This window comes from Ostrinia nubilalis, chromosome 6 (assembly GCF_963855985.1).
Source record: "Ostrinia nubilalis chromosome 6, ilOstNubi1.1, whole genome shotgun sequence".
Lineage (NCBI taxonomy): Eukaryota > Metazoa > Arthropoda > Insecta > Lepidoptera > Crambidae > Ostrinia > Ostrinia nubilalis.
Genome location: NC_087093.1, coordinates 275,763 through 302,695, shown reverse-complemented (window position 1 = coordinate 302,695; position 26,933 = coordinate 275,763). Strand labels below are relative to the sequence as shown.

The 26,933-nt window shown below is 39.5% G+C and overlaps 1 protein-coding gene across 1 annotated transcript; it reads right to left on the bottom strand.

Moving 5' to 3' along the window:
- Positions 1-180: 180 nt before the first annotated feature.
- LOC135072767 (uncharacterized) lies at positions 181-25,525 on the bottom strand. Its single transcript, XM_063966804.1, has 17 exons — positions 25,247-25,525; positions 23,790-23,846; positions 22,708-22,775; positions 18,969-20,085; positions 18,576-18,781; positions 11,807-11,814; positions 11,522-11,673; positions 11,112-11,423; positions 10,914-11,029; positions 10,569-10,736; positions 9,792-10,018; positions 9,157-9,365; positions 8,209-8,331; positions 7,450-7,598; positions 6,947-7,079; positions 5,922-5,996; positions 181-310 (listed from the first exon to the last, which is right to left on the bottom strand). Exons 3-17 carry the CDS (start codon positions 22,722-22,724, stop codon positions 269-271), a joined length of 3,054 nt encoding a protein of 1,017 aa, XP_063822874.1. The 5' UTR covers positions 22,725-22,775; positions 23,790-23,846; positions 25,247-25,525; the 3' UTR covers positions 181-268.
- Between the last annotated feature and the right edge of the window lie 1,408 nt (positions 25,526-26,933).

Here is a 26,933-nt window from a genome sequence, read left to right as displayed (position 1 = left end):
ATGATTATCTACTTGAGATAATTCGGTTTCTAATTCCACTACTTACGAGTAATCCAAGTGTTGCTATCTAGAGAAGCGATATGTAATCGTTATCATTGTTTACTTTCTATATGTGTTAAGGTGCTGAGTTCCAAATGCGGCACTCCGCACCTAGTCTGTTGCAGCGAAGATAAATACGGCGTCCGTCTGAATCCCCCTTTTGTAAATACTTCCATGTTCATAAAATTCAAGCAGTTTTTAATAAAATGTTATATTAAAGATCAATTGTTTATAGGTCCTTTAGATCCTTTACTTTAGATTTATGTTTGATCTGTAACAAAATAACTTGTATTACTATTAAACTAACTCTAACCCAAAATACAAAATAACTACGTATGTAGATAGAGTCCGAAATGATAATTGAGAATGTTACTAGGTATGCAAAATCACTTGAAACCTATGTTTCAGTTAGGCTTTTACATTTACAAATACATTAGTTTTTATTTCATTCAAAAATACCCAGTAGTTATGATTTTATAGGCATTCAAAGTTCGCTTAAATATTGAGTCCCGCCGACGGTCACGTGACCCCGCGTGACGTACATTCACAGTGTCCGCTCACTAGAAAACGGATATAAACATACTTAAATACATTTTTTTTTGTAAATACAAACTTATTATACATATTAACACCCAGACCCATCACAGAAATTAAAATTGAACCAAACCCAAACTTGATGCGATTGTGTCGCTTTATTGCGAATTACCTTCCAGCTCCATCATTAGACCCTGATTACTATATAGAATTAAAGTACTCATCAATACAAAACGAACGAGCCCAAACTCGATGGATTTAAGTCGTTTTATTATAACGGGTGTAAAAAAACCTATCCCGAAGCCGAAGGCTACTTATTCTCCACATCATGAGGATCATTTTTTTCTTTGGGACCATACCTGGGAAACTTGTGGTTTAGGAGATATTGAAGGTCAAAGTCAGAATATTTTTTTCAAGATTTTTACAATATCAATTTCAATTCGTTATTTAGAAACTTTTTTTCTAAGAAACCTTATTAAAATTTTGAGTATTTTCGTCACAATTAGGCTTTTGTCTTTACAATAAGAAATGTATAGCAGCGCGCGCACACACGCTCAGGCGCTGCCCCCACGCCCCGCAACCCGCGCTCGCCCGTGAGTCATTCAACTCTACTGTGAGTTCAACGACTACGACTGGACCTGGACTGAGCTTAATCCAAATCTACCCAATTTGTAAAAATGAAATGAGTACTTAAATTAGTCACTTACACCTTATCACCTTACCACTTTAGTTTTTGTTATAAAAACTAATAAATTACCCTTTAATTAATAAAAACCCTTTACACGAATTTGTTTCTTTCCGCAAAATAAAAAATCTTACAGAACCTTGGTTATTATTAAACATTTTTAACTAAACCATACTTTTACGCATAAGTGCATAACCATCATTCTATCACAATGTAGTATCACAGGTCCTAGTACCTACGCAAGTGTGATAAGCGTAAGTAGCACAGTGTCATTAAAAAGTACCGTAAACAGATGAATAATGAATGGTCTTTTGAATCAGGCTCGTCATTCTTTACATTCATAACTCTCTACTTCAATAACTGAAGTCTTTACGATAGTAATGAAATTAATAAAGTAAAACTCAAATTATTGCTTACACCACACCACTCTGAACGCCTAGAATAAACACCCTAGCAATGTTGCGTCTATCGTTGATTGAGGCATTCACTTTCGAGTTAGGAGTTATGATTGTGTGTTTTGTAAACTTAAATGATTTCAGCAACTAAATAAAAAAGTCTCTTTTTTCACTCCTTCCATACTCATTACTTCCTTTCTTAATAATTTACTTGAAATAAATAATCGTCATGCACGCGATTCTAAATAAACGTAATTTTAATCGTTAATCACAGGTAGTAAGCAGGTGTGATAAACTTGTATCATTAAAAAGTACTGTAAACAGATGACAAATGCTCTTTACACACAGGTTTATTATTGCTTACATTTCTAGCTCTCTACCTTAATAACTTTAACGTCTTTACGATAGTAATTAATAAAATAAAACTTGACTTACTTATTACTGCAATCTAAACGCCTAGAAATAAATCACCGACAAACTCTTGTTCCTTAACTTTCGATAGGAGATAAAAGATAAGTTGTTGTTTATAAACTCGATTGATTTTAGAAACTAAACAAAATTTCATATCTTTTAGCACTTCTTTCATACCAATTACTTACATTCTTCATAATTTACAAAAAATAATTCATCGTCTTGTTTGGGATATTTTAAATGAACGTAACTTTATTACACGAAATAACTATCAAAATGTATTGATATTCTTATTGTTTTTATTTATTTAATTGCGTATCTACAATTCATTCTTTGAGTAGGTATTTTGGAAGCTTGCTAAGAGCATTAATTATTATTAAGTAGGTATGCTAGGACGGATCTTTAGTTAACAAAGATTAAACAAAGTATTTTTCCCGTCGCTTTTACATTCTCATTCGTTGATAGACTTGCATGTACTAAACTAACGAAATTAAAGTTTTGTTATGTTAAAAATTACGTAAATTTGTAGTTGAAAATGAAGAATAAAACAAAGCGTAGCGCTCGACGTCATTCGATAGACGCGTAGACGTATTGCTTGACTGTGATTGGTCAGTCTCGCCGCGCGGGGCAGCGCCTTTGTTGCTAGGTCGCTCGCGCCTCGCGTTGCTCGGCGCTCGCGCGGCCAGTTCGGTTTCTTCGGTCGTCGAATGCGCTTGCGACTTTTGATTGTTTTCTCGTGCGGATGGTTAGTGTGTGAACGTGTAATAGTGAGTGTGGTATTAGTGAATGAGTGTTAGAAAGATGCCTAACCATACGTAAAGTGCTCGTGAGTACGTAAACATGGTTTACTGTTATGGGAGGGCACGTGGAAACGCATCTGAAGCCCTGCGGGCTGTAGGTATCGGGCTGAACATCCTACAGCGCACCACCGTACTGATGCACGTATTTTTGTTCTGGTTGTACAACGTCTGTTGGACAATCAGCCGATTGTGCCTCCGTCCGCCTCGTCTAGGCGTGTATTGTGTCGTATTTGAGGAACTTAAATACCGGACTGTACGTGAAGGAATACTGGAGCGCGTACATCAAAACACGCTTTACCGGGCACGCGTTTGCTTGCACGTGGAAGGCCGTTCAGTTCGACCCACAACTTGTCCGGTTGGAGCGGCCGATTCCAGACGACGTCGAAGGGGATTAGTCGGTAAGTACTTAGTTCTAATCCTAAACAAATGCTAAAGGAATGTGTTTTTTAAATGTAGGAAGTGAATAATCTGGTAATTTTGTGTACAAAATACTTCTGCGGTCGCGGTAGGTAGTGGCGGGAAAGCGCGTACGCTCCAATACACTCACACACACATAGGCACGGTCATTGCGTTGCGTGGTGCGCTGTACATTGCGGGCTGCGGAATATTGTATTTTTTTTAATCATAAAAATAAAAAATATTTCCCACCAATAATATTTTGTAATATTACTTGGTTGGGTGTACAGAATGCGTAGTTTCAGTCTTCGTGATAGGTTTTTTTACACCCTGTAGAGTTCCTATGGCCACCTTCCAGCTCCATCATCAGATCAGCTCCATGTCATCATAATATTGCATGGTCATCCAAATCACATGTGTTTGCGAAATTTCAGCTGAATCGGTTGCCAGGAAGTGGGTCTTAATTCAGCTTGCATGATTCCACCCATACAAATATGAGCCAGTCACTGTAATATGACGTCACGCGCATAAAATGGCGGGCCGGCCGCCGCCCGCACTTTTAAAATTCAATATCTTGGAAACTAATTGACGTATCGAAATAATTCTTTCACGTGTATTTTTTATTTTTAACAGAGAATACAGAAAGCTAAAAAACAAAATTAGTGAACATTCTTCATTGTGCGTGTCACGTGGTACAAGCTTCAGTCAATCGAGCAGTGACCTGGCAGGTGTGCAAAAGCTGAAATGCAGATGGTCGACCACAGACACAATTTATGTTCCGCCAAGCAATACTATACCTTGATTTTTTAGAATCCAGCAGAGATGTAAACAAACGCTTTCATACACAATTACACCATAATCACTTACGTGTTCATAATATCATACACATTATTTAACAAGCCCATAAAACCAACTTTATTTTCACGTTTATACAAGTTTGAAATCAATCTTTGAAACAAATATTTTAGCAAAATACGTGGACGATGAAAATTTGTGAGACTTGTCAAATTGACTTGACGTTTAAAATCATGTGTTATCTCCATATTGTCTATGACTTGTCTCTGACACATCAGTGCCGTAACCTGTGAGTCATAGACAATAATCTGTAAATTTAATCGATATTATTTTAAGTATTCACTTATTCCGATTACTGATTAATTTTAAATAAAAAATATACGATACTTTGTTTAGTTTTCCAGCGATAACTTCGACAATATTGGAGATAACGTAAAATTTATTAAAATTATTTTTCTACTTTTAATGTTTACTTTTTCGGATGCAGTTTAATTTTTAGTCGGTTTTATTTAAACGAAATTATTTTACTTTTTTATGCAATTATGCTTACGTATTGTTCCATTGTTTATTTTTAAGAAAATAAAAAACTTCTTTCAATGAGTGGATTTTGACATATCTGTCAATGACATGTCAAAAATAACCAATCATGCAGCATTTGAACCTCGCGTCTACGTATTGCCATCTGGTGGATTTTTCAATCGCGAAAACCCTCATTGATAGCATCTTAAATTACCTCCCTAGCGGAATAGAGCAACAAAGAACTGAGCGAGCGAGATGTCACTAGTAGCAACACTGTCAAACAGAACTTTTTGCAACTATTTGAAGTTTAATAACTTTACGGATATCATTGATTGTTTTACTGTCCAGTGTGTTTTTTGATTACATCTGTGCATACAGTTTGTTTCCTGTTCTCGAAAATTTCATAATCTGTTCACCCGGCGATGATACGCAAGTACTACAATATTTCACTTCGCGATTAACGAGAGGTTTTGTCGCATCACTAGTTCACAGACTAAAAATATTTTTATGTCAGTTGGCCATATTTGATGACATTTCTGCTGATTTCTAAAAAATTAGACTGTACATATAGATGACCCACGCTGAACTGTCCCACCAAACTCAATGACAGGGTGGCGCTACCATCGTCCAACTATATGGTTTCCAACATGGCAAAAATCGGAACCAGCGATCCGGTATTGACGGTGGCGCCCCACTGTCAATGTCATCGATAGGACAGTTCAGTGGGTCTAGACAAAGTGCAAATTATAATCGCAAACCAGTCGAAAAGTGGTCGAAAAGCCCCTTTTCAACCGACTTCAAAAAAGGAGGAGGTTCTCAATTCGACCCGTATGTTTTTTTTTTTCTATGTTTGTTACGCGATAACTCCGCCAATTATGAACCGATTTGAACAAATCTTTTTTCGGCGTATAGGTAATACCTCAAGGGTGGTCCCATTTAAATTTAATAATAGAAAAAACAACCCCCAAGGGTGGAAAATTGGGGATGAACTTTTTTATACGCAATATCTCCGCCGATTATAAATCAATTTGAACGATTATTTTTTTGTTGAATAGGTATTATCAAAAGGGTGGTTTCATGCGAATTTGAAGAAAATATTTCACCCCCAAGGGTGGAAAATTGGGGATGAACTTTTTTATACGCAATATTTTTAATTTTTAGTTTTTTTTGTGTTCACGCATTTGAAGTCGGTTTTATTTTTTAAAGTTATAATTATTTGTATGGAGTTTTGACGGATTCGATTTTCGATTCGACCAAAAAGTGCGTTTTGTCTAGGGGGGCAGTATTTTGGAACTATACTAATTTGTCTAAATTAACTATACGATATCTGTAATTCTGTAGCCGTACCCTATCAGTAGAGCGTTTGACGGCGATTTCGATGAACAGCAAAACGACGGCAAACAGCGTGCCGTATAACAGCACCTGAGTAAATAGGTTACGTTTAAATAATATTAATAAGTAAATTAAATAATTAGTCCAGTCAATAAAGCATTATATATGGAAATCCGTGGAACACAATTTCTGACTTCGGGACTTTATTTAGACTAGTTAGGAGGTGAACATAGCAAAAATCCCCGCCCTTAGCCCTTGAGCCGGCGGGGAGTAGGTAAGTAGTTTTTTTTAATACCTCGTAAATCGTAAACCGCTTATTACCGCGTAATCTTTCATACAAATAACTTAAATTAAAAAAAATCATAAATCAATGGTACGGAACCCTTTGTGCGTGAGTCCGACACGCACTTGGCCGGTTTTTTTGGTTCATAGTAGTCATGTCACTAGGACACATAGTTTCCGAGAATTAAGCGAAAAACCAAAAAGTGGTACCTTTAAACCCCCCTCTCCCCGCCGGCTCAAGGGCTAAGGGCGGGGATTTTTGCTATGTTTACCTCTTAACTAGGTACTTAGTCTAAATAAAGTCCCGAGGTCAGAAATTGTGTTCCACGGATTTCTCTCTACACCGTCGTTAAAGCATTCATTGACTGGACTAAATGTTGTTATTATTATTATTATGTATAAAAAGTAAAGTTTGAACTCTACATTTTTCGTAAACAGAGGAAAAGTGGATAGGGAAATTTAAGGTACAAATTTCCCTATCCACTTTTCCTCTGTCAACATGTTTTACAATTAAATTACGTGGTATGTACGTGGTAGGAGGTACTGACTTGTAAGAGCACAGGTGCTAGGTTGATTTGTAATTAAATGAGTGATGACAATTAAATTAAATAAAAAAATAACAATAGATACGAGTATAATGTACGAACATTATGCATGTCATGGAACTCTTTTTTAGCTCAAGTGCCACCAATGTAAGAAAAAATGTAATATAAGTAGGTAGCTGTTGAGTTTCTGAATAAACTAAATAAATAAATGACCTGCACCGCCGGCAGCACGTCGGACAGGCGCACGCTGATGAAGCCGGCGCCGGCCGCGTCACAGCGCGCGCGCGCCGCCAGCCAAATGCGCCGCGAGCGCTCTATCAGCCCCACCTCCCTCTGCCAGCGGAGCCTAAAATCAGTACAAAACTCACTGAGTTTCTACCACGTCCACAGCTTCTCAGTACCAGCCGATAGTTGTCCCGAAGGTTAAGCTATAATTGGGACAAGAGTAACGTTGAAAAAGGCCTACAGTACTATTAACAATCATTGGAGGGCACTAGACCATTCCGCTATACGCGCCTGCTATTTGTCAGGAGTAGATATTGGCAGGTAGAACTACTGGTGGTTGTTTTTCACACCGGTCATAACGAAAAATAAAGAATCTTTATTAGCTGTACTGGCTGTACTACTACGAATAAACGAAATAACAGCAGATGTGATGGAAAAAACCACGATTAGTAACATAAAATTGACACCGAAAAGGATACTTTGGTTCTGACCTCACTGCAAAGAGCTCCCGGTAGCCCGAGAGCTTGCGGATGGGCACGGCCACCATGGGCAGCTTGAAGGCCTGGATGAGCTTGAGCCCGCACTTCTCGCTCTCCGTGAACGTCTTGCTGATGATGTCGTAGCCCGAGCTCTCCTCCACCTGCCGAGAGAACGGCGATGATGTTCCTTGCCTTACGTTACAGACCAAGGCTGATCCCACCATTGCAAGACAGTCTAGCGAAGATTGAATGATTCCGGGGATCTTAACTGTCTGGAATTCGCAACCACTTGCGCGAAATTAATTTGACTTGCCTCTCAAGTCAATCTTCAATATTTTTTTACTACTTTAGGAACACAAATAAACACGTCTTTTAAACAACACAAATATAACTTGAATAGGGATGATGACTGGGTAATGAAATCGAAATTCTATTTAGTCCGTCAGACAGATAATTAGAAAATATTACTATTTTTTATTTTTTTCCATAATCGAATAATTACAGTATTATATTGAGTTGAAATGTCGCGAGACGTCACTTTTGAGTAAAAATTCTACTCCGTCCACCACGTAGAGGTAGGCGCGCTCGCCCAGCGGCAGCAGCTCGCGCCGGTACAGCCGCTGGTGGCCGGTCCTCGCTCTACTACTTGGAAGGCGAAGAGGCCGGAGCGCAGGCACGCCACGCCGTCCACCACGCTAAGGTAGGCGCGCTCGCCCAGCGGCAGCAGCTGGCGCCGGTACAGCCGCTGGTGGCCGGTCCTCGCTCTACTACCTGGAAGGCGAAGAGGCCGGAGCGCAGGCGCGCCACGCCGTCCACCACGCTGAGGTAGGCGCGCTCGCCCAGCGGCAGCAGCTTGCGCCGGTACAGCCGCTGCGTGGCCGGGTCCTCGCTCTCCTGCCGGCAGCCAACACCCAGCACTTCACCATTTAGCTCTAACAGCTTATAACGCAGACTTATGCCTGTTTCCACTAAACATACCCAACGAAATATTTAGGAGTCGCATAATTATGTCATTTTCTATGCAATACTTTGAGTTTAGGAAAAACGAGCACTAAGCTGTTGTCTATTTGAGCCGTATAAGAGTGATTTCTTTTTTATAGATAAATGACGTAGGAATAATGAATGAATAATGATCATTTAATCCATCGTTAGATTAATAGTAATTTAAAAGTTACGTGTACGAGTATGTAATTAAAATTATCTTTTGTCATACACCAATGTCCAATATGCATGCAATGATAAACGTTAATAAAAACGTTCGAATTTGATATAAAACCTGTTTAGTCAGAGAGATAAGAAAATAACATTAACTTTTAAGGAAAAATGTCATTACAACTTTAATTAGTTTCGTGTTTAATTTTTTTTGTTTTTTAATATATATCATCTATTATTTATTTATTTATTTATTTAAAATCTTTATTGCACACATAAAAATACAGTGGTACAACAGGCGAGCTTAATGCCATGTGGCATTCTCTTCCAGCTAACCAGAAAATTAAACAAAACAGAGAATTTAAGTAGGCGGTGCAAAATAGTACAAATACAATAAAATAAAATCTAATACAATACATAAAATATTATAATATAAATTAATACAAAATATATATATATACCTACATAAATACATGCATATACATAATATACGGTGGATAACGAGAAGGTTTATCCATCATCCACAGCAAGGGAAAACTGACCGTCTATTGAGATAGTAAGACTCACAGCGAAGTAGACTCTCTTGTAGGTGGTCTCCTGCACGCCGAGCGTCATGGGCGAGCGCGCCAGGTCGTCGATGGTGCGGATGGCGTCGCTGGGCGTCTGCAGGATGGCCACGATCTTGGCCGAGTACGACGTGAAGGCGAACAGCGACGCCAGCAGCGTGCAGAACATCACCAGCCGCACCGACGCCACGCGGGGGCTCACGTGGAAACCTGCGCTCGTGGCCCAAATATATCCTGGCTTATACCAATCGACGAAAAGTATCAAGCATGATGTAGACAGAGTTTTGTCAAACACAAAAGTAATAAATAAAGTACACCTAGTCAGGCCCTCTTTCCCACTGGGCGTCGCGATAAAGGTTTTTAGCAGAAGGGGAGCCTTCTGCTAAAAAAATACACCTGTGAAGAAACCCTGTCACTGTAATAACAGTTTTGTTAATCAGACATTTATATCAAAAGGGTCCCTCGCTTGATACTGCCTAGGGTCCCTTGTATAATAGATTAAAGACGGTCCTGTAGGTACCTTGTTTGGACGAGGCTACATAGTACGATCTCTGTTAAGAGCAGCTCTAACTAGCTGAGACATAGTGCAAGTAGGTACCAAGTGAAGGTATCGTGGCGGGTTTGCCTGCACCCTACCTTGCTGGCATATAGTCCCAATAGCAAACGTGAAGGCTTCGGCGGGCGTGATTTGCACCAGCGCGGGGTCGGCGCGCAGCAGGCGGCGCGGCGTGGCCAGCGCGGCCAGCAGCGCGCCCGCCGCCGCCAGCACGCCGCCGCACGCGCACCACACGCCGCGGCTGAACGGCAGCAGGAACACGTTGCTCACCGACGACTTCGGCGGCTGTCGGAATATAAATGCGCCCCTGCGCAGAAAAGGCAATATTTTGCCATGGGTTTGGTTCATTTTTTACCTACCGAGGAAGCTGTGGCACCACAAAGTAGTCTCATTCTCAGTGTCATACCGGATACCGGTGGTGAATTTTTTCAATACTTAGGCCCAAAAACTGTCTCGATGTCAACCCTTTACCTAAATAACTGGTGCAGCCTACCATGAAATCTTTATGTAGTAGGTTTTTTTACTACATAATGTTTGTAAGTGCAGCGCAGTGGCACTCGTAGAGACGATGGCCGTTGGGGTAGAAAAGTTCTCAAGTGGCAACCACGGGCTGGAACACGTAGCGTGGGCGGGCCTCCTAATAGGTGGACCGACGATCTAGTGAAGATCGCGGGAAGAACCTGGATGCGGTCAGCGCAAGACCGATCTTTATGGAAATCCTTGGGGGAGGCCTTTGTCCAGCAGTGGACGTCATTTGGCTGAAACGAGTAGGTTTGCTAGGATAAAATTTTAACACCACAAAAAAGAACATCTAAAATAACTGACCGTTCAATGGCTTTTACTTCAGAAGTCCTCACCTGAGCTCGACGGTCTCGGAGCAGAAATGCAGTATTCCCAGGCGGTCGGGGCGCATGAACATGGACGTGACGCCCAGCTCCACGGCGCTTCGTTGCAGCAGCCCCGCCAGCCCATTGAACGAACCGTTCATCTGTTCCCCGTACAAGTCCACTTGCCGCAGATTCAGGCTAACAGTCAAAATTAACATAATAGTAGCTAAAAGAAACTAAAGAAGTAGAGACATCGACCACAAAAAATATACGAGTCCATGGAATATTCCCCTGACGTTTCAAGAAGATTATTAAAACATAACCTACCTACAATATTGAAATGGGAGTAGAGTAGTACTCGAAGTAGGTACGTACCGAAAATTTAAATCCTCCGCGCAGAGCAATAAAAGAGGGTAGGTCAACTTTGGAAAAGTATCAATATGTTTAACGGTCAAGTCGTCCCATCCTTTAAAATTCTGTGGCTGAGTTATCTGCAAAAACATAACTATTTACTTAATTACGAAATTGAATATGGGTAGAACATTAAACAAGGTGCTCTCCATATTTACATACTGTAGTAGCAGCTTTCAAGTAAATATTGTTCAAATTCTTCCTCCGTGTCACAGTTGTTTTCAAAATTCCCCACAACGCTTCGAATTCTTGCCGGTTACTGTCTCTAGTGGCCCCCAGAGTGGTTGTCACGAAAGGCTCGTTGACCTTCACTCGGTAGACATCTACCAGCTTGTCGATGGAGGCAAAAGTTACTTCAGCATCAGGCAGAATAGCGGAGTCGGACAAAATGCTGTTCATTACATCAACGTCAAAAGTGGAGTTGTGGAGAAGAAGCCAAGTGTAACGGTAGTTGAAGCCTCGGGATTCAGACGCCTGCAGCATTTACGAAAATGAGAAAGTTGAGCTTTCGTATCATATGAAAAAGGATCAAATTGAAGTACACCAATGATCGTAGCTCTGGTAGAACTTACGGCGTTAATGATAAGGTCTGCGTGGGGGCAGCCGAGGTCGAGCACGCCACCCTCGCGCTGCAGCCCGTGCGCCGGCAGCTCCGTACCCGCGGCCCCCGCGCGCGCCCGCAGCCCCTGCTCCTGCGAGGCGCGCCACAGGACCTGCAGCTCTTCTGAACGCAAACAGACAATTCAACCTGGAATGCCTTTTCCCAATAAAAGATTCAATCTGACATGAATACTTAGGACCATAGAATTCTCTCCGTTAACATGCATTGATGCGTCGCGTGAATCAAGGAAATCTACCTCTGGATCTGGAGCACAAAGTACAGAGAATATTTCTGTGAGAATTTTAATCAGTCTGAATCCAATGAAGACTCATGAAAGTTGATTCACATTTTGGCCCATTCATCAAATAAAATCTGCTTTTAAATATTACAAATCTAAATATACCTCAAAGGTCCTCAAAGGACTGACATAGTGAATCAACGCACAGCCCAAAAACCCTGGACGGATCGGGCTGAAATTTGGCATGCAGGTAGATGTTATGACGACGGCATCCGCTAAGAAAGAATTTTACGAAACTCCACCCCTAAGGGGGGTAAAACGGGATCCGCGTACGAAATCGCGGGCGGCCGCTAGTTATGTAGTACATTCTTACCAGCATTCCAACAAAGAAAAGTTGTTATCAGAGATATTTTTTTAGAAAGGAAGAAGGATATTATGAAGCCCGTTGAACTCATGTTGATGACGAAGGGAGCTCCCTACAAATGACAAAAATCAAATTTAGACTAATAATCTCGCAAATCAAGTTGATGCACTTATGCAAATTGTGATCGAGTGAGTTAGTTCTTTGTTCAGCTGATGAACGATAATCGTGCAGCACCCGACCGTTAAGGGTAAGAACTACGGTGGAGTATTTAACTACTTAACTTACTGTTGTGTTACTGCTCTCCTGAAAATAATATTCATGATTGCCATGCGAAAGGGAAAATTAATTGTTATTACCATACTACCCTCCTTTCTGTTGAAGAAGCTGGTGAAGAAATTTTCTTCCGGAGTAGGTGTGTTAAAGAAACAGTAAAAGTTATACAAAATACATACCCTATTTATCGACATGACATTATAAACAAAATACTGAAAACCCAAATACTTACTCATATAAGGTAGGTATGTTAAGAATACCTTTAGTCGAGTTTTTAATTTCATGCATAGAAAGCAGTCTCTTTAACAGCAGTCCGTTGACAAAGAGGCAGGTCTGTTTGCTTTGAAAACAACCTCGTCGTTATGTCCGTTTGAGTCAACATTGATTGGAATACATAATTAGCCATACATTGAGTCTTTGTTCTTCCTCTTTAGTCATTTACATAGCTAATGCTACAACCTTGCTACGGAATAAGTAGTCATGATTAAATGTTGATTTATTTTAAAATTTTTTACTAAAGCCATCACAAAATCCCAAAACATCTTAGCGATAAATGGTTACAAATGTTTGTTATAACATCTCGAACTGCTTTAAAACTTTAAACGTTTGATCTAGTTAACCACGATCTATTACTTACGAAACTCGCCAATATGGGTATACATGGCTCCTTGTTGCGTTGGTGTGAGTCGTACTTATTAAATCGATCACAGCTGGTGGCTTTTCTTGGTTTTTCGTCGAAGGCTTCACCTGTACCGTCGGGGGTGCCCCAGGGTTCTCACTTGGGGCCACTTTTCTTCTTAATTTTCATCAACGACCTCTGTACTCGAATACAGAGCAATTTTAAAATGTTTGCAGACGATCTTAAACTGTACCGAATAATCTCGGATCAACATGACGTTACTATATTGCAAAACGATATAAATGTCATAATGGATTGGTGCGAAGCTAACGACATGCGTCTTAACCCTACCAAATGTTTCTTTTTAAGACTTAGATACTAGAAGAAAAATACCGAAAATCGCGTCATACACAATTGGAAGTGTTCAACTAGAAGAGGTTTCGGTTATTCGAGATTTAGGTGTTATGGTTGATAGCTCGCTTAGTTTTCGAAATCATTTAGATCATATAATCGCCAAATCGTCTCGACTCTCTGGATTTGTCAATCGTCAGATGAAGTTGTTCAACCAGCCTTCTCTGACGATTAAGATATTCGTCGCCCTGATACGAGGTATTCTTGAATATTGCAGTGTTGTCTGGAGCCCCTGTTATCAAGTCCATATTGATCGATTGGAAAGAGTTCAAAGACGTTTTCTATACCACCTTGCGTATTCTGACAACAAATGCCGTAATTTAACGTCCTACACTCAACGCCTTTCGCACTATAAATTGGAGCCACTGTACATTCGACGTAAGAAGTCTGACGTAGTTTTTGCCTGCAAGTTGCTTCGTGGATCTTTGGAGTCTTCATGCACCCGACACTTCGAGCGACTGTCACTCTCCGTCCCACGCCCAAGCAGCCGCCTACTGAATCGGAAAACTTTCGAAAATCCTCTATGCAAAACCAACCTCGGTCAGCATTCACCACTCTATCGCATTGCGTCGGGCTGTAATTCTGTTCGCACCGAAGTTGATATTTTTCACGGTTCTATCGCCTCTATCAAAAACAACCTAAGTAAATTTTATTGCTGCTCTAATGTTAAAGGAAACTTTAAGTACATAGGCTAATAACTTTAACATTTTCTGTTTACACAATATTATTGTATGCATGCGGTGTTTGCATCTAGGAGGTTTTACATTATTAATGCCAACTAAGTTAAGTTTATTTTATGTATGTAACTTTGTAAAACCAGTTTTGCAGAACTAATAAAAAAAAAAAAAAAAAAACCTATTAAAGCAGATTCAGCACGATAAATAAAATCATTATACACTCGACATCAAATAAATCGCACCTCCCGCGACAAGCACTTTCAAACGTTTGCATCCCCACTTCCCACCAATATTGGCACCATTTAAAAGCCTAGTTCTAAACTTCATTTCATTAAAGGAAAGGTTTTTACCCCAAAAATGTGTCTTTAGAAGGATCTAGTGTCACTTTTTCAAAAAATAGGTAGTTACGCTTGAGCCAACTTTTATGGCTTTAAAACTGTTAAGTTGGGATTAATCGCTATCCATCTGTTAAAGAGGACACGTGTGATCATTATTTGGTTTTATACCCATAAAATTTGGTCTAATTGATCCCAGAGGTGAGCCCAAAGTGAGGTCTTTTTTCAAGTCACATTTATGGTACATGTTAATCACTTATTAAGAAATTAAATGTGTTTTTCTTTAACGATATTTATTCGGCTTTCAAATATTTAACACCAATATTGTTGAGGTACCATAATTGTGCCAGAAGAAAATCTTTTAAAGTTCGCGTCGCGGAAGGTGCGGTTTATTTGATGTTGAGTGTAGTTTATATTATTTTGTTAAATTAGAAAAATCTTTATTTACTATACCGGAAAACGCAGCGTGGGACGTCCACCTACAAGGTGGACCGACGACATCGTAAAGGTAGCAGGGAAGCGCTGGACGCAGGCCGCTACCAATCGATCAACATGGAAAGCATTGGGGGAGGCCTATGTTCAGCAGTGGACGTCCTGTGGCTGAAATGATGATGATGATGATGATGAGAAAAATCTTTGGTCAAGATTGTTCGATAAAGATAAAAGATTGCACTACAATAACATACAATCGTTCAAATCATTGCATTGACCATATCAATAAAACGAGGTTATTACGCGTCAGTAGTTTTCCATTTGATTTTATATTATACTTAGGTACCTATGGAGGTAAGTGCCAAAGAACCGTTTGAGGTATATTTATGAAATTTGAAGCTGATGTTTATCTTCCAAGTCTCCACACATGAGCCAAATGGCAATGCCAGACTTTGTATGGAAGGTGGCGTCTTTTTTTTTTCGCGCGGCCATCGACCAAACTTTGTTTTTTGATTACAAAATAGTGTAATAAACCAAACTTACTACGGCATGTATACCTCTAAACTCAGTCTGAACTGAGTTACGAGCATTAGAAGTTTGACGAAATTAATGTATGTGTCGACAATACGAGTATAATTAAGTGGCTTGATGCGAATAATTTGAGAGTAAATATAAGTAAGACAAAATTCATTCAATTTTTGAATAGAAATGGTAAAAATAAAAAAATAAATGTGACATATAATAATACTAATTTGACGGAAACTGATGAGACTACTTTTTTAGGCTTAAGACTAGACAATCACCTCACTTGGAAACCACATATTAACTACATATGTCAAAAAATTAATCGCTTTAGATATGCACTCTGGAGACTAACGAAGCTAACCAACTTACAAACGGCTTTAAAAGCATATCACGGCTATGTAGCTTCCAATCTTAGATACGGAATTTTGTTGTGGGGTTACTCTATATCGATACAAAAAGCATTTATTGCTCAAAAGCAGTGTATTCGAGCAATCACAAATGTACCTCCCCTAACAACATGCAAGCCTTTATTTAAGGAACTAAATTTACTATCCCTTCCCTCTATGTAGGTACATTTTCGAAGCATGCATTTTTGTTAAAAAAAAATCAGGATTTATTTATAAAAAAGAGAGATGTGTGTAATTTTAGAACAAGATACCCTAACAAGTTAATTCTGCCACATATTAAAACAGATATTTGTAAGAGAAATAGTCATTCTATGGTAGCTAGAATATATAACAAACTACCATCCAATATTGTTGCTTTACCTACAAATAAATTTAAAGGTCAATATTGTTTAAATGGCTAGTTGATAAATGTTATTATTCAGTGTCTGAGTACTTGGAAGACAAAAACTAATATTATAATGAGTTGGAATGTGAATTTTTATGTATTTTATTGTATTTAATTTGAATTGTATTGTATTGACTTATATTATAATTTGACATTTTAATATTAATTCGATACTATAGAATATTTGTATGCCAGTAATGGTAAATGTGTTTGTGCTTTTTTTCCATATTAATTGTCATCATTTTTACCCACATTTTTACAAATAAAGTGATTTGATTTGATTTGATTTTGATTTGATGATTTTCATACTAGATTTGCTTTTTGCGCGCAAGTTTTGTAAGAAATTGCAACAAAATATTGCGCTATTTTTTTATTGCGCTGATTCTGCTGCATACTTACTGATGTCTGGGGCCTTTAATGGATGATATTGTTTGTTTACACATACAATGTCACTATTTTGTTGTGTACCAATAAGTAATAGGTTACAGTGTTATGGACGCTGGTAACATTGAATTTTTTGATAGATTCAGTTTATTCTGTAACTTATTAGTATTGATACCATTTGATACAGAGCTTATGAAGCACTTTCAGGACCATTAACTAGTTTTTAATATCTTGTATAGTTTAGAAATAATCGAGTGAGATCACTTATCGTTTCCACCCTGTATAATCCGGTTGTATCTCCAGGTCACCTAGATACATTCCATAGCAACTGTATAGACATTTAGGTATAGATATTATACACCCACGAAGTTTGTCTAACCTTCCGCCAAACATCCTGTATAATATTTCGATTATTAATAAATCACAAATATTTCAATAAATGATAAGTGAACTAATTGAGTAACAATACATTTTCCTGCATCATTATCGTAAACATTATTGCTATTTAATTAGTGTACAGTAAAGTAGAATTTCGGGAGTAGGTATACCTATTATAACTATTATTAGAATATAATATTAACTAATTGTTCTTTTAATAAAATCAGGTCGTCAAAATGGCGAGACCACAATTTATATTTCATAACTTTAAATTTATTTGTAGTATGTATATGTGTAGGTAGGAAAGAGGAAGTAAATATTGAAATCAAATGTGCTTAATAGCAGCGAATAGTTTAGTTTGGTCCCGCTATTTTGATATCAAGAAAGCGAGACCAGATAATTTAGCTTATAACTTTACAAATATCAAGGTAGCAATTATTTCACCGAAGGTAGGAAATAGTAGAAATTAGGTAGTTTAAATAAGTATCAAAATTATCTGGATTCCGTGTTTGATCCCGCCATTTTGATGGTCACGACCGAGCGTGTATAGGTAGGTACGCGTGTACTCACAGGCGCGTGGCGGCCCCGAGCCCCCGACTTATTTGCAACTCGGAGTTGTCGCGCGCTGTAGGCAATTATCTCGGTCGGCATAGGCGACTGACGGAGGCCTGATGCAACCTGCCGTTTGACGCGGATAGTAATAATGAGGGACCAATAATAAAACTTCAGGTATAAATTCAACAGTCTCTATATTTCTTTAACAATAAATAGTCTTTTTGGTCAAGCATCTGAGTGCTATAACATGCAACCAAACGTGCAATTAAGTACTCACTACTCTCTCTTTCAACACAACAGCACCCGTCATAAACCAGTTCTTCTATACATATAACTGCGATAGCTTCCAAACTACCCGCACCGCACACATGCTCAGTTAATACAATGCAATAAGGAACCAATTACAAAACTTTGATAACCAAACAATCTGATAAGATCTTAAGGATCGAGTAAAAGAAACATGAGAATAATTGAAGACTCGATAAAGTGTTCGAAAAACGCCTCAAACCTCTATCGATACCTTGACAATGTCCGAATCTAACTAAACTGTCTATTTTATTCATCAGTTAAAAAATAGGTGTCGATTAAGAAATACTGAATTTTAGGCCCGCTATACACGGACAGCTTGAGCAGTTAGTCAGTGATCAACATACACGGACCACTCTTGTAGTCAAGAGTCAACAGCAGTTGGTATTAACTGCTCAACAAATCACAAGCGCGCGCGCCGTGGAATGAAGAAAGTGGGCGGAGGTAACTGCGCGAGAGCTGTCGACAGCTCGAGCAGTCAGTGTATGGCTGGCGACTGCTTGATGGCACGATGGAAATTCACCGTGCTATCGACCGCCCGAATCAGTTGCAACCGCTCGAGCGGTTCGTGTAAGTGCGTTCATAGAACTCTGCAGTCGCAGCTTGAAGCTGTCGACCCTGACCGCTTCAAGCGGTCCGTGTATTGCCGGCCTTAGAGCGAACACTGTGAAATAAAGTCCAATGTATAATTTGTGTACACTCACTAATTGGAGCCTCTCGCGAGTTCGGGCACTACATCGGGGCCGGCGGGCAGGCGGGGGCCTGCGTGAAGGCGCCGGTGTAGTTGACGACGGCGAACAGCGCCACGGAGCCGGCCGTGGAGCCCGCCTGCGTGACCGCGCCCACCGCGCGCATGCCCCGCGCGCCGCCACGCCGCGCCCAGCCGTACACCCACATGCGCGCGTACGACACCACGCCCAGCACCGCCACCCACGACGCCACCTGCGCCCGCCCGCCATCATCAGGGATCAGCGCCACCGACTCTAACCCACTCTGCCACCGTTGCGTGCCGAACGTGAAGGGCAGAATGGATTAGATCGACATGGCGATCAAAGTGCATACAATGTGTTCGATTATACAAAAGCGCTACTTAGGAAGCGAACTGGACGTCATCAGGAAGGAAACTCACAATAAGAAATTCTCCGCCGACCGTGTTGAGCAGCGGCGGCGCCGGACTGAGCAGCGCCGTGGCCAGGATGTAGGCGAGCGGCAGCGCGGCGGCGGCCAGCGCGGCGGCCAGCGCGGCGGCCGGCAGCGGGCGCAGCCACACGCCCGCCAGGCACGCCAGCGGGTTGGCCATGGTGCTCAGCGTCACCGCCAGGTGGTACGTCTGCGCGCCGTACGGCATGCACGAGTACGACTGCACGGACGGCAGCACGCCGTTCATGAGCGCGTTGAGCGCCGCCATCAGCACCAGCACGCCCAGCCAGCGCGGCGTCAGCAGCGACTCGCGCCGCGTCTCCGATTCGTCGTCCTTGGCCACGGCCGCGGGCGCCACGCGCTCGTCGCTGAAGGCGGGCCAGCGGTCCACGAGCGCGAAGCTGACGAGGCTGAGCGCGGCCAGCGCGGCCAGCATCAGGATGAAGGCCGTGGTGCCGAAGCGCGGCGGCGGGTACACGGCCACCAGCGTCGCGTTGTCCGCCGACGGCACGCAGTCGGGCTCCCCGCCCACGCCCTGGATCAGCGCCAGCACGCTCGGGACGAAGCCGCTGAGGCCCTCCCCCACGAGGTACGTCGTCAGGTATATGTCCCGGAAATGTCTCAGATACGGGTAGAACAGCACCGAGCTGGTGCAGCCGACGAGCCCGGTGAAGAAGGTGAGCGCGAGGAAGGCGACGGAGCGCTCGCCGCCGCGCACGGTGGCGGTCTCGGCGTAGAGGAAGGCGTTGAGCACGAGCGCGACCAGCCCCACGAGCAGCAGCGCGTGGATGCAGGCGGAGTCGGGCACGCGCGCGCGCCGCAGCAGCGCGTACAGCAGCAGGCCGACGTTGGCGGCGGCGATGGCCACGGTCATGGAGGAGGGCAGCGCCCAGCCCTCGGGCAGGCGCTCCACCAGCAGCGGCAGCTGCACGTACAGCCCGTTGACGCCGAGCCACGTGCCCAGCCCCCAGCACGCCATGAGCGCGTCCAGCGCGACGCGCCGCTTGACGCCGAACATCTCGACTCGGTCGGCGCCGTCTCCGTAGCCCAGGCACGGGGAGTTCTCCTTGTCCTCGTTCGCTCTGCAGCAGCGAGTCGGAGAGAGGCTGTAAAGTAATGGACATCACTATTTGCATTTCTGAACTGTCATTGGTCTATGCTCTATGATTAATATTGTCTATGCCTGTATCGCAATTCGGAAGCCATTAAAACCACAAGTTGTATTTTCAAAAATCAAGTTTTATTTACACATCCCAATGTGCCAGAGGCATACATTAGTGAATTGTTTATACAGTGTGAGTCACGTTAAAGTGAATTCATATGAAAACGTACCTACATATGAAAATAGATGAAACTAGACCTATTTTTATCGACAAAAAAGAGGTCAAAAATTTTTGGAGATTTTTTTTTTATTTTTTTATAGAATTTTTTTTCTTCTAATTACCTACTTATTGTAAAGAAAACGTAATAACTTTTAAACTAAGCGGTATATCCTGATAAAATAAAAACAGTAATAATGCTAAATAACAGTCAATACTTTAAAAATTCATAAAATACACAAAAAAGGCCAACAAATAATAAAAAATTATACTTTTTGAAAAAAATCTGCTTGGTGGCGCGCCCGGAGAAGCTTAGTTCAAACGATCATAGCAAATGTGATAGCGATAGAGACATGCGATTTTTGGTTTTACAAAGATAATACGATAGAGAATAATACAAAGTAATAAAAACCACCTGTTATAGGGGCATTTTTTGGAGAAATTTATTGAATAACCAAAAAAACACGAATTTAAAAGCAGATTTTTTTCAAAAAGTATCATTTTTTATTATTTGTTGGCATTTTTTGTGTATTTTATGTATTTTTTTTAGTATCGTCTGTTATTTAGCATTATTACTGTTTTTATTTTATCAGGATATACCGCTTAGTTTAAAAGTTATTACGTTTTCTTTATAATAAGTAATTGGAAGAAAAAATATTCTATAAAAAATAAAAAATAAATCTCAAAAATTTTTTGACCTCTTTTTCGTCGATAAAAATAGGTCTAGTTTCATCTATTTTCATATGTACACTTTAACGTGACTCACACTGTCTTCTAAATTAGGTTGGTATGGCCCGTTTCAGGGCTGTACGCACTATCTAATCAAGACAATCCGTCAGATAACGTAGGTACTGTAGTCAATAAAAGAAGTTCCATATAGCAGACTTATTATTTTACTGAATTATCATGAATTTGTGACGCTAATGTGTATACCTGTAATGAGGGTTTTCGCGAATAAAAAATCCGCCAGATGGCAATACGTAGACGCGAGGTCCAAATGCTGCATGATTGGTTAATTTTGACATGACATTGACAGATATGTCAAAATCCACCAATCATGCAGCAGTCAGACCCCACATCCACATCCCGCCATCTAGCGGATCTTTCATTCGCGAAAACCCTCATTGAGGTCATATACGCATCATGTGTTAAACCATGTTAAAATGTATGAACTGTATTATGTATGTGACTTTGTTGGTGTACCTAATAAATAAATAAAAATAAAATAATAATCCTAAGTAGGTACCTAAGTAGTAATTTTATTAATATAATATTAGTAACGAGCTGCTTTTGAAATAGAACAAACATTGTCTATTAAAAAACTACACAATTTAATTATCTTTCTTTTTATATAGAAAGAACCTATGAAACACAAAAATTCGACGACGAATTCTTTAGACGAAAATACGGAACCCAGTAAAGGCCGCATAAAAAGTGCTCCTAAAATTATCATAATTATTATCTACGCAAATATCTAACGATTTAAATAGCGGTACGAGAGGTGCCCAGTTAATTAATATGTTAAGCAATTTATTGAACTATGAAATTGCGTGCGCGACTCTACCCGTGCACAAATATCTTCACTGATCTACGAACAATTAATTATAATTAATTAGACAAATCTATTACCTATTTCAATGTAGATGTAGGGGTTAGTAGTCCCGTTACACTTGGTGGTGAGTAATAGTACCTACCTATGTTGATTCATGAAGTTAAGTTTAGAATGTAGTACTTAAGTAAAAGTATGTTATAGGTACCTATGTGTTGTAGCTACACTACATACAAGTTAAAAAATAATTACCTACTTATTTAAATGAACAACACATTTTGAGTTGACAAATTATTTGCTGTAAGGACGAGTATTATTTGTTTACTCTTCCTAAAAAAGTACCTACTTGAAATAACAAAAACGCATTCATTGCATTTTACCAATTGCGAAACGCTGATACTAGTACGCGAATTTCATAATGCGCTTAATGCGCGAATTTCTTAACTAACCAAAATTCGTCACATCCAGCTAACTAAACGAGCTCACGATAAAACTGATTAGTTCTTAAGACTATAAATTCTACCCAAGCTTTCCCAAAGTGCGAGGCGATTCGGTTACAATAGGCGTGAAAGCGAATGTCTAGTTCCCGCTTTATGATCGCACCACACCTTGCTGAACAGATGAAATTAATTGAAAAAATGTTTTTTTATGAAATAACAATGAATGTAGGTAAGTGATGAAGACAGCGGTTGATAAAACTATCGTGGAAAATGCTATTGCACCCGCTGTTACCTGTAATTTGCGCAATAATAAGACCACATTGAAGTTTGTCTTAAACGTAGTAATCATTTGAAAGATAAATACAGGGTCTCATTATTGCGCAAATTTGGATCATATGAAGTGCATGGAGATGTACCTACCGGGCTGGTAGCGTCATTCCTGGCGGCAGCGCGAGGCGAGCGGCGCGCCGGCCGCCATCCGTCCCCACCTACCGCACCCGCACACGTTAGCACAATGCACGACAGTACGACACACCTCACGACGACTTTTATTGTCGTCGGGACACAAAAGTCACTACACAAGCCATACCATGTAACAATGTGCGAACCAATAAACAATTTTGAAAAACACCTCAAGTTAATGTTACACACAATAACAGTTGTAACTGTGTCATTAAATGTTTAACTTTTTTAAAGTAAGAAGTATTAAATCTTACATTAATAATATCTATGCTATATTTGGAATAATTATGATAAGTGCATGTTTTAAGTTTTAACAATGTTACATGGAATGAAGCAATGTAAAAGCAGTCTTTCACGAAAATGAACTAAATTAGTGTTATTGACACGAAAATGTGAAAATTGTTAGTAAAAAAGACTTACCAAACTGTAAATCACTGTTTATTAGAAGAAGTGACATGCAATTTTGTAATAAATGAAATTTGAGCTGAGCAACAGTTATGACTGCAATTCTACTCTGTTGTTACATGCTGACTGAATTATAAAGACTTAATACTCCAAGAGCCAATAATGGTGTGTGATGTACTGTAAATTTACACAACTAAAGATAAGATTATATTAGCAATGTAAATGGCTTAAAAAGTTTTATTAAGTAACAATACACTTTTTTAACAATTATAAATTGTTTTAAAGATAACTTGTTCAGCAAGAAATAATGTATGCACAGATTTTTTCCGTAATATAATATTGATAACTAATGGCATACAATGACAATGTTTTTTTAATAACAAAACTTATTATGGATGAGGAAGTTACCTACTAAATGAAATGTCTGCTTTGAATCTGTCTGCTACAATTGAAACCAATTGGCAGTTAATGAGCTCTGGGGTGATTGGGAATTACAATTGAACAATGATAATAGCACGACAAAATGACAATATACCCGCTGTGCAAAATCTTCCGAATTAGCAACAGTTTGATGACTAATTAGTGGCATAAAGTATTATAATTAAGTTAATAAGAATTATCAAGAAATTAACTACCAATAGGAAGGCCCAGGTGCTCTGCAGTGAGAACAAGTTGCAATGGTGAGCTACAACCTGAAACCACAATAAATAAAGCATAGCACTATCTGGACAGCACTAGTGTTGCCGATCGATAGTCGACTATCGATAGTCTGTCGATAGCCAAACTATCGCAAGACTATCGATTGGCCTATCGATAGTATCGATACTGTCGATACTATCGATAGCTCAAAACGAGACAATACTATTGAATATGTGCAATACTATCGATAGTATTGTTGCTCGTGAAGAATAAACTATCGATACTGTCGATTGTTCTAGACTATCGATAGTTTGGCAATTTACAATAGTATCGTTTACAATATTTGGGTATAATAATCAATAGGCACAACAATAGGGTTATTGGAATACTTGAATTATTTCATATACACTCGATATCAAATAAATCGCACCTCCCGCGACAAGCACTTTCAAACGTATGCATCCCCACTTCCCACCAATATTGGCACCATTTGAAAGTACAGTTCTAACTTCATTTCATTAAAGGAAAGGTTTTTAACTTTTTACCCCAAAAATGTGTCTTTAGAAGGATCCAGAGTCACTTCTTCAAAAAATAGGTAGTTACGCTTGAGCCAACTTTTATGGCTATAAAACTGTTAAGTTGGGATTAATCGCTATCCATCTGTTAAAGAGGACACGTGTGATCATTATTTAGTTTTATAACCATACAATTTGGTCTAATTGATCCCAGAGCTGAGCCCAAAGTGAGGTCTTTTTTCAAGTCACATTTATGGTGTATGTCAATAATTTATTAAGAAATTAAATGTCTTTTTCTTTAAGGATATTTATTGGGCTTTCAAATAACACCAATATTGTTGGGGCACCATGATTGGGTCAGAAGAAAATCTTTAAAGTTCGCTTCGCGGAAGGTGCGGTTTATTTGATGTTGAGTGTAGTTAACCATAACATTTAATTATTTATGTTTCCAAAATTGGCAATACATTTTATTTGCCGTACTTGACTAATGCAGGTAGTTTTAAATACCAGTGAAATTATAATTTTATTGTTAGTTATATGTTTAGTTGGTAAGTCAAGCGAAACATTTGAAATATTGTAAAAATGAATTTAAACATACCCAATACTATTGCAAATTTACAGACTATCGATAGTCTAGAACAATACAAAAGCGACAATACTTTCGATAGTATCGATAGTTTATTCTTCACGAGCAACAGTATTGCACATATTCAATAGTATTGCCTCGTTTTGAGCTATCGATACTATCGATAGGCCTATCGATGGAGAAGGCTTTTTCGAATGAAAACTATCGATAGTTTTACTATCGATAGTTCGGCAACACTAGACAGCACATATCGCGACGATTGGCTGTTGACGTAACTAATCTTTAACCAACTTTTTAACCGCGCTAGGACAAAGTACACGAGGGTTTACAAGCGAAGAGAGAATTTACTGACCTTGTAATATCCGCCATCACGTATGAATTATTGTAGTTTATCAAATAAGTTAATAATTGCAATAAAATCTTTACTCTTAGCAATAATTATTTGAGATTCTAAGTTGAGAATTTTACCTATACTATGAACACATTGGCAGAAAATTCACTGTAACTTTCTCAGACCTTTATAGGATTTTAATATGTGATATTGCAGTAATTTTTTCATATTAAATTCGTCTACAGATGACGAAATTACCACCAAACTAACCTACATGTAATGACAGTTTGTTATTTCCAGCTGATCTGTCATCTGTCACTGTCTACTGATTAGACAACTGACAGTGACGTTACGTTAATGACAAATAGATGCTTGATTCTTCGAGTAACCACAGCTGCACAGTCAGTATAGATGGCGCCAATAATAATAAGTCGAGAACATAAGGGCTCGTACACACATAATCACGATTACATGATACGACGTCACATCTTGCATCTTATTTATACTATGTGTATCGTCGTGTCTAAGTGTTGTGTCGTGTATTAATACGTCACTGCTGTGCTGTGATAGGTATTGGTATCGTGTGGGAATATACATACATCGACTTACCAAGTTGCGCTTTGCGCTTCGAGACCAACATTTGGCTGTGTGCAAAGTGCTGAGAAAAAGCGCCGCAACACAGACTCAGTCACCACTGTCTACCTACTGGTTGAAATAAATAGAAAACGGAGTAGTTCTCTGAATTCATTCTCTGAATAAAGCCCTCTCAACTCTCATTGCGTGACCTTTTTGATGGTTTCCGCTAGATTTCGTATTAAAATTTAAGCAAAAACTTAGAGAATATAACCATCCTCTGTGGGCAAAATATTATATTACTTAATGATTATACAGGGTGTCACAAAGTATCTTTGAATCGGTAGGGCTTTCAGAAAAGTATCAATTCAATGTTTAGGGTGGCGAAGTTTATGTATTATACACATTTTTTTCTAGAAAATCGAAGAAACCGTCACGAGCTCGATCCATCTAGTTTCGACCCCTGGTTAGCTGGACTTACACCCGTATTCACAAACGATGCTTGCTTAAGTGAATCAGCAAATCGAACGCACAGCGTTGAATGGAGCTCTGTGATTGGTTCATCTGTCACCCTGTGCGTCCACGCGCACTGGGAGACCTCATAGTAGAGTATTTCTCAAAAAAAATGTACATCTTGAAAAAAAAAAGTGTGCTTTGAAACAGTTCAAAAGTTTTATGTTTATAAATCATCACACAAAAAAAACACACAATTTTGAAGGATGAATATTAATCTTTAAGATAACGAAGAATTATAGCTATAATCCTACTTATTACCAAATATTTAGATATTTTAAAAATAGTCCTTTTTTACCTTTCATACAAAAACCTGTTTGCCACCCTAGCTTTTTCATGTATTTTTGTTTCATAAAATGCGATACGTAACTAAATTATTGTAAATTTCTTTGTATTATCGTTCTACAGTAATCGCAGTTTCTGTATCAAATTGATTTTCTATGAGGTGTCATAATGAATTGGCAATTTAAAGCAAAAAAACAAAATGAGTCGCTCTCATTTACTATTTCGTTATTTACTCTTTAGTTACGATTTATTTCTACTTTCCCATGGTTTCTGAACAATTCCGTATTTATTTTACACGGACAACAATAGCTGCACTCTGAATGGCTGTTGTCCTGAC

Bases quoted from the DNA above. Each gene is read 5' to 3' on its own strand.
- LOC135072767 (XM_063966804.1), bottom strand. The intron at 10,737-10,913 runs GTACGTACCTAC...TTTGACTGTTAG, and splicing joins GCGGAGGATTTAAATTTTCG to CCTGAATCTGCGGCAAGTGG. The intron at 8,332-9,156 runs GTGAGTCTTACT...GGCTGCCGGCAG, and splicing joins ACAAGAGAGTCTACTTCGCT to GAGAGCGAGGACCCGGCCAC.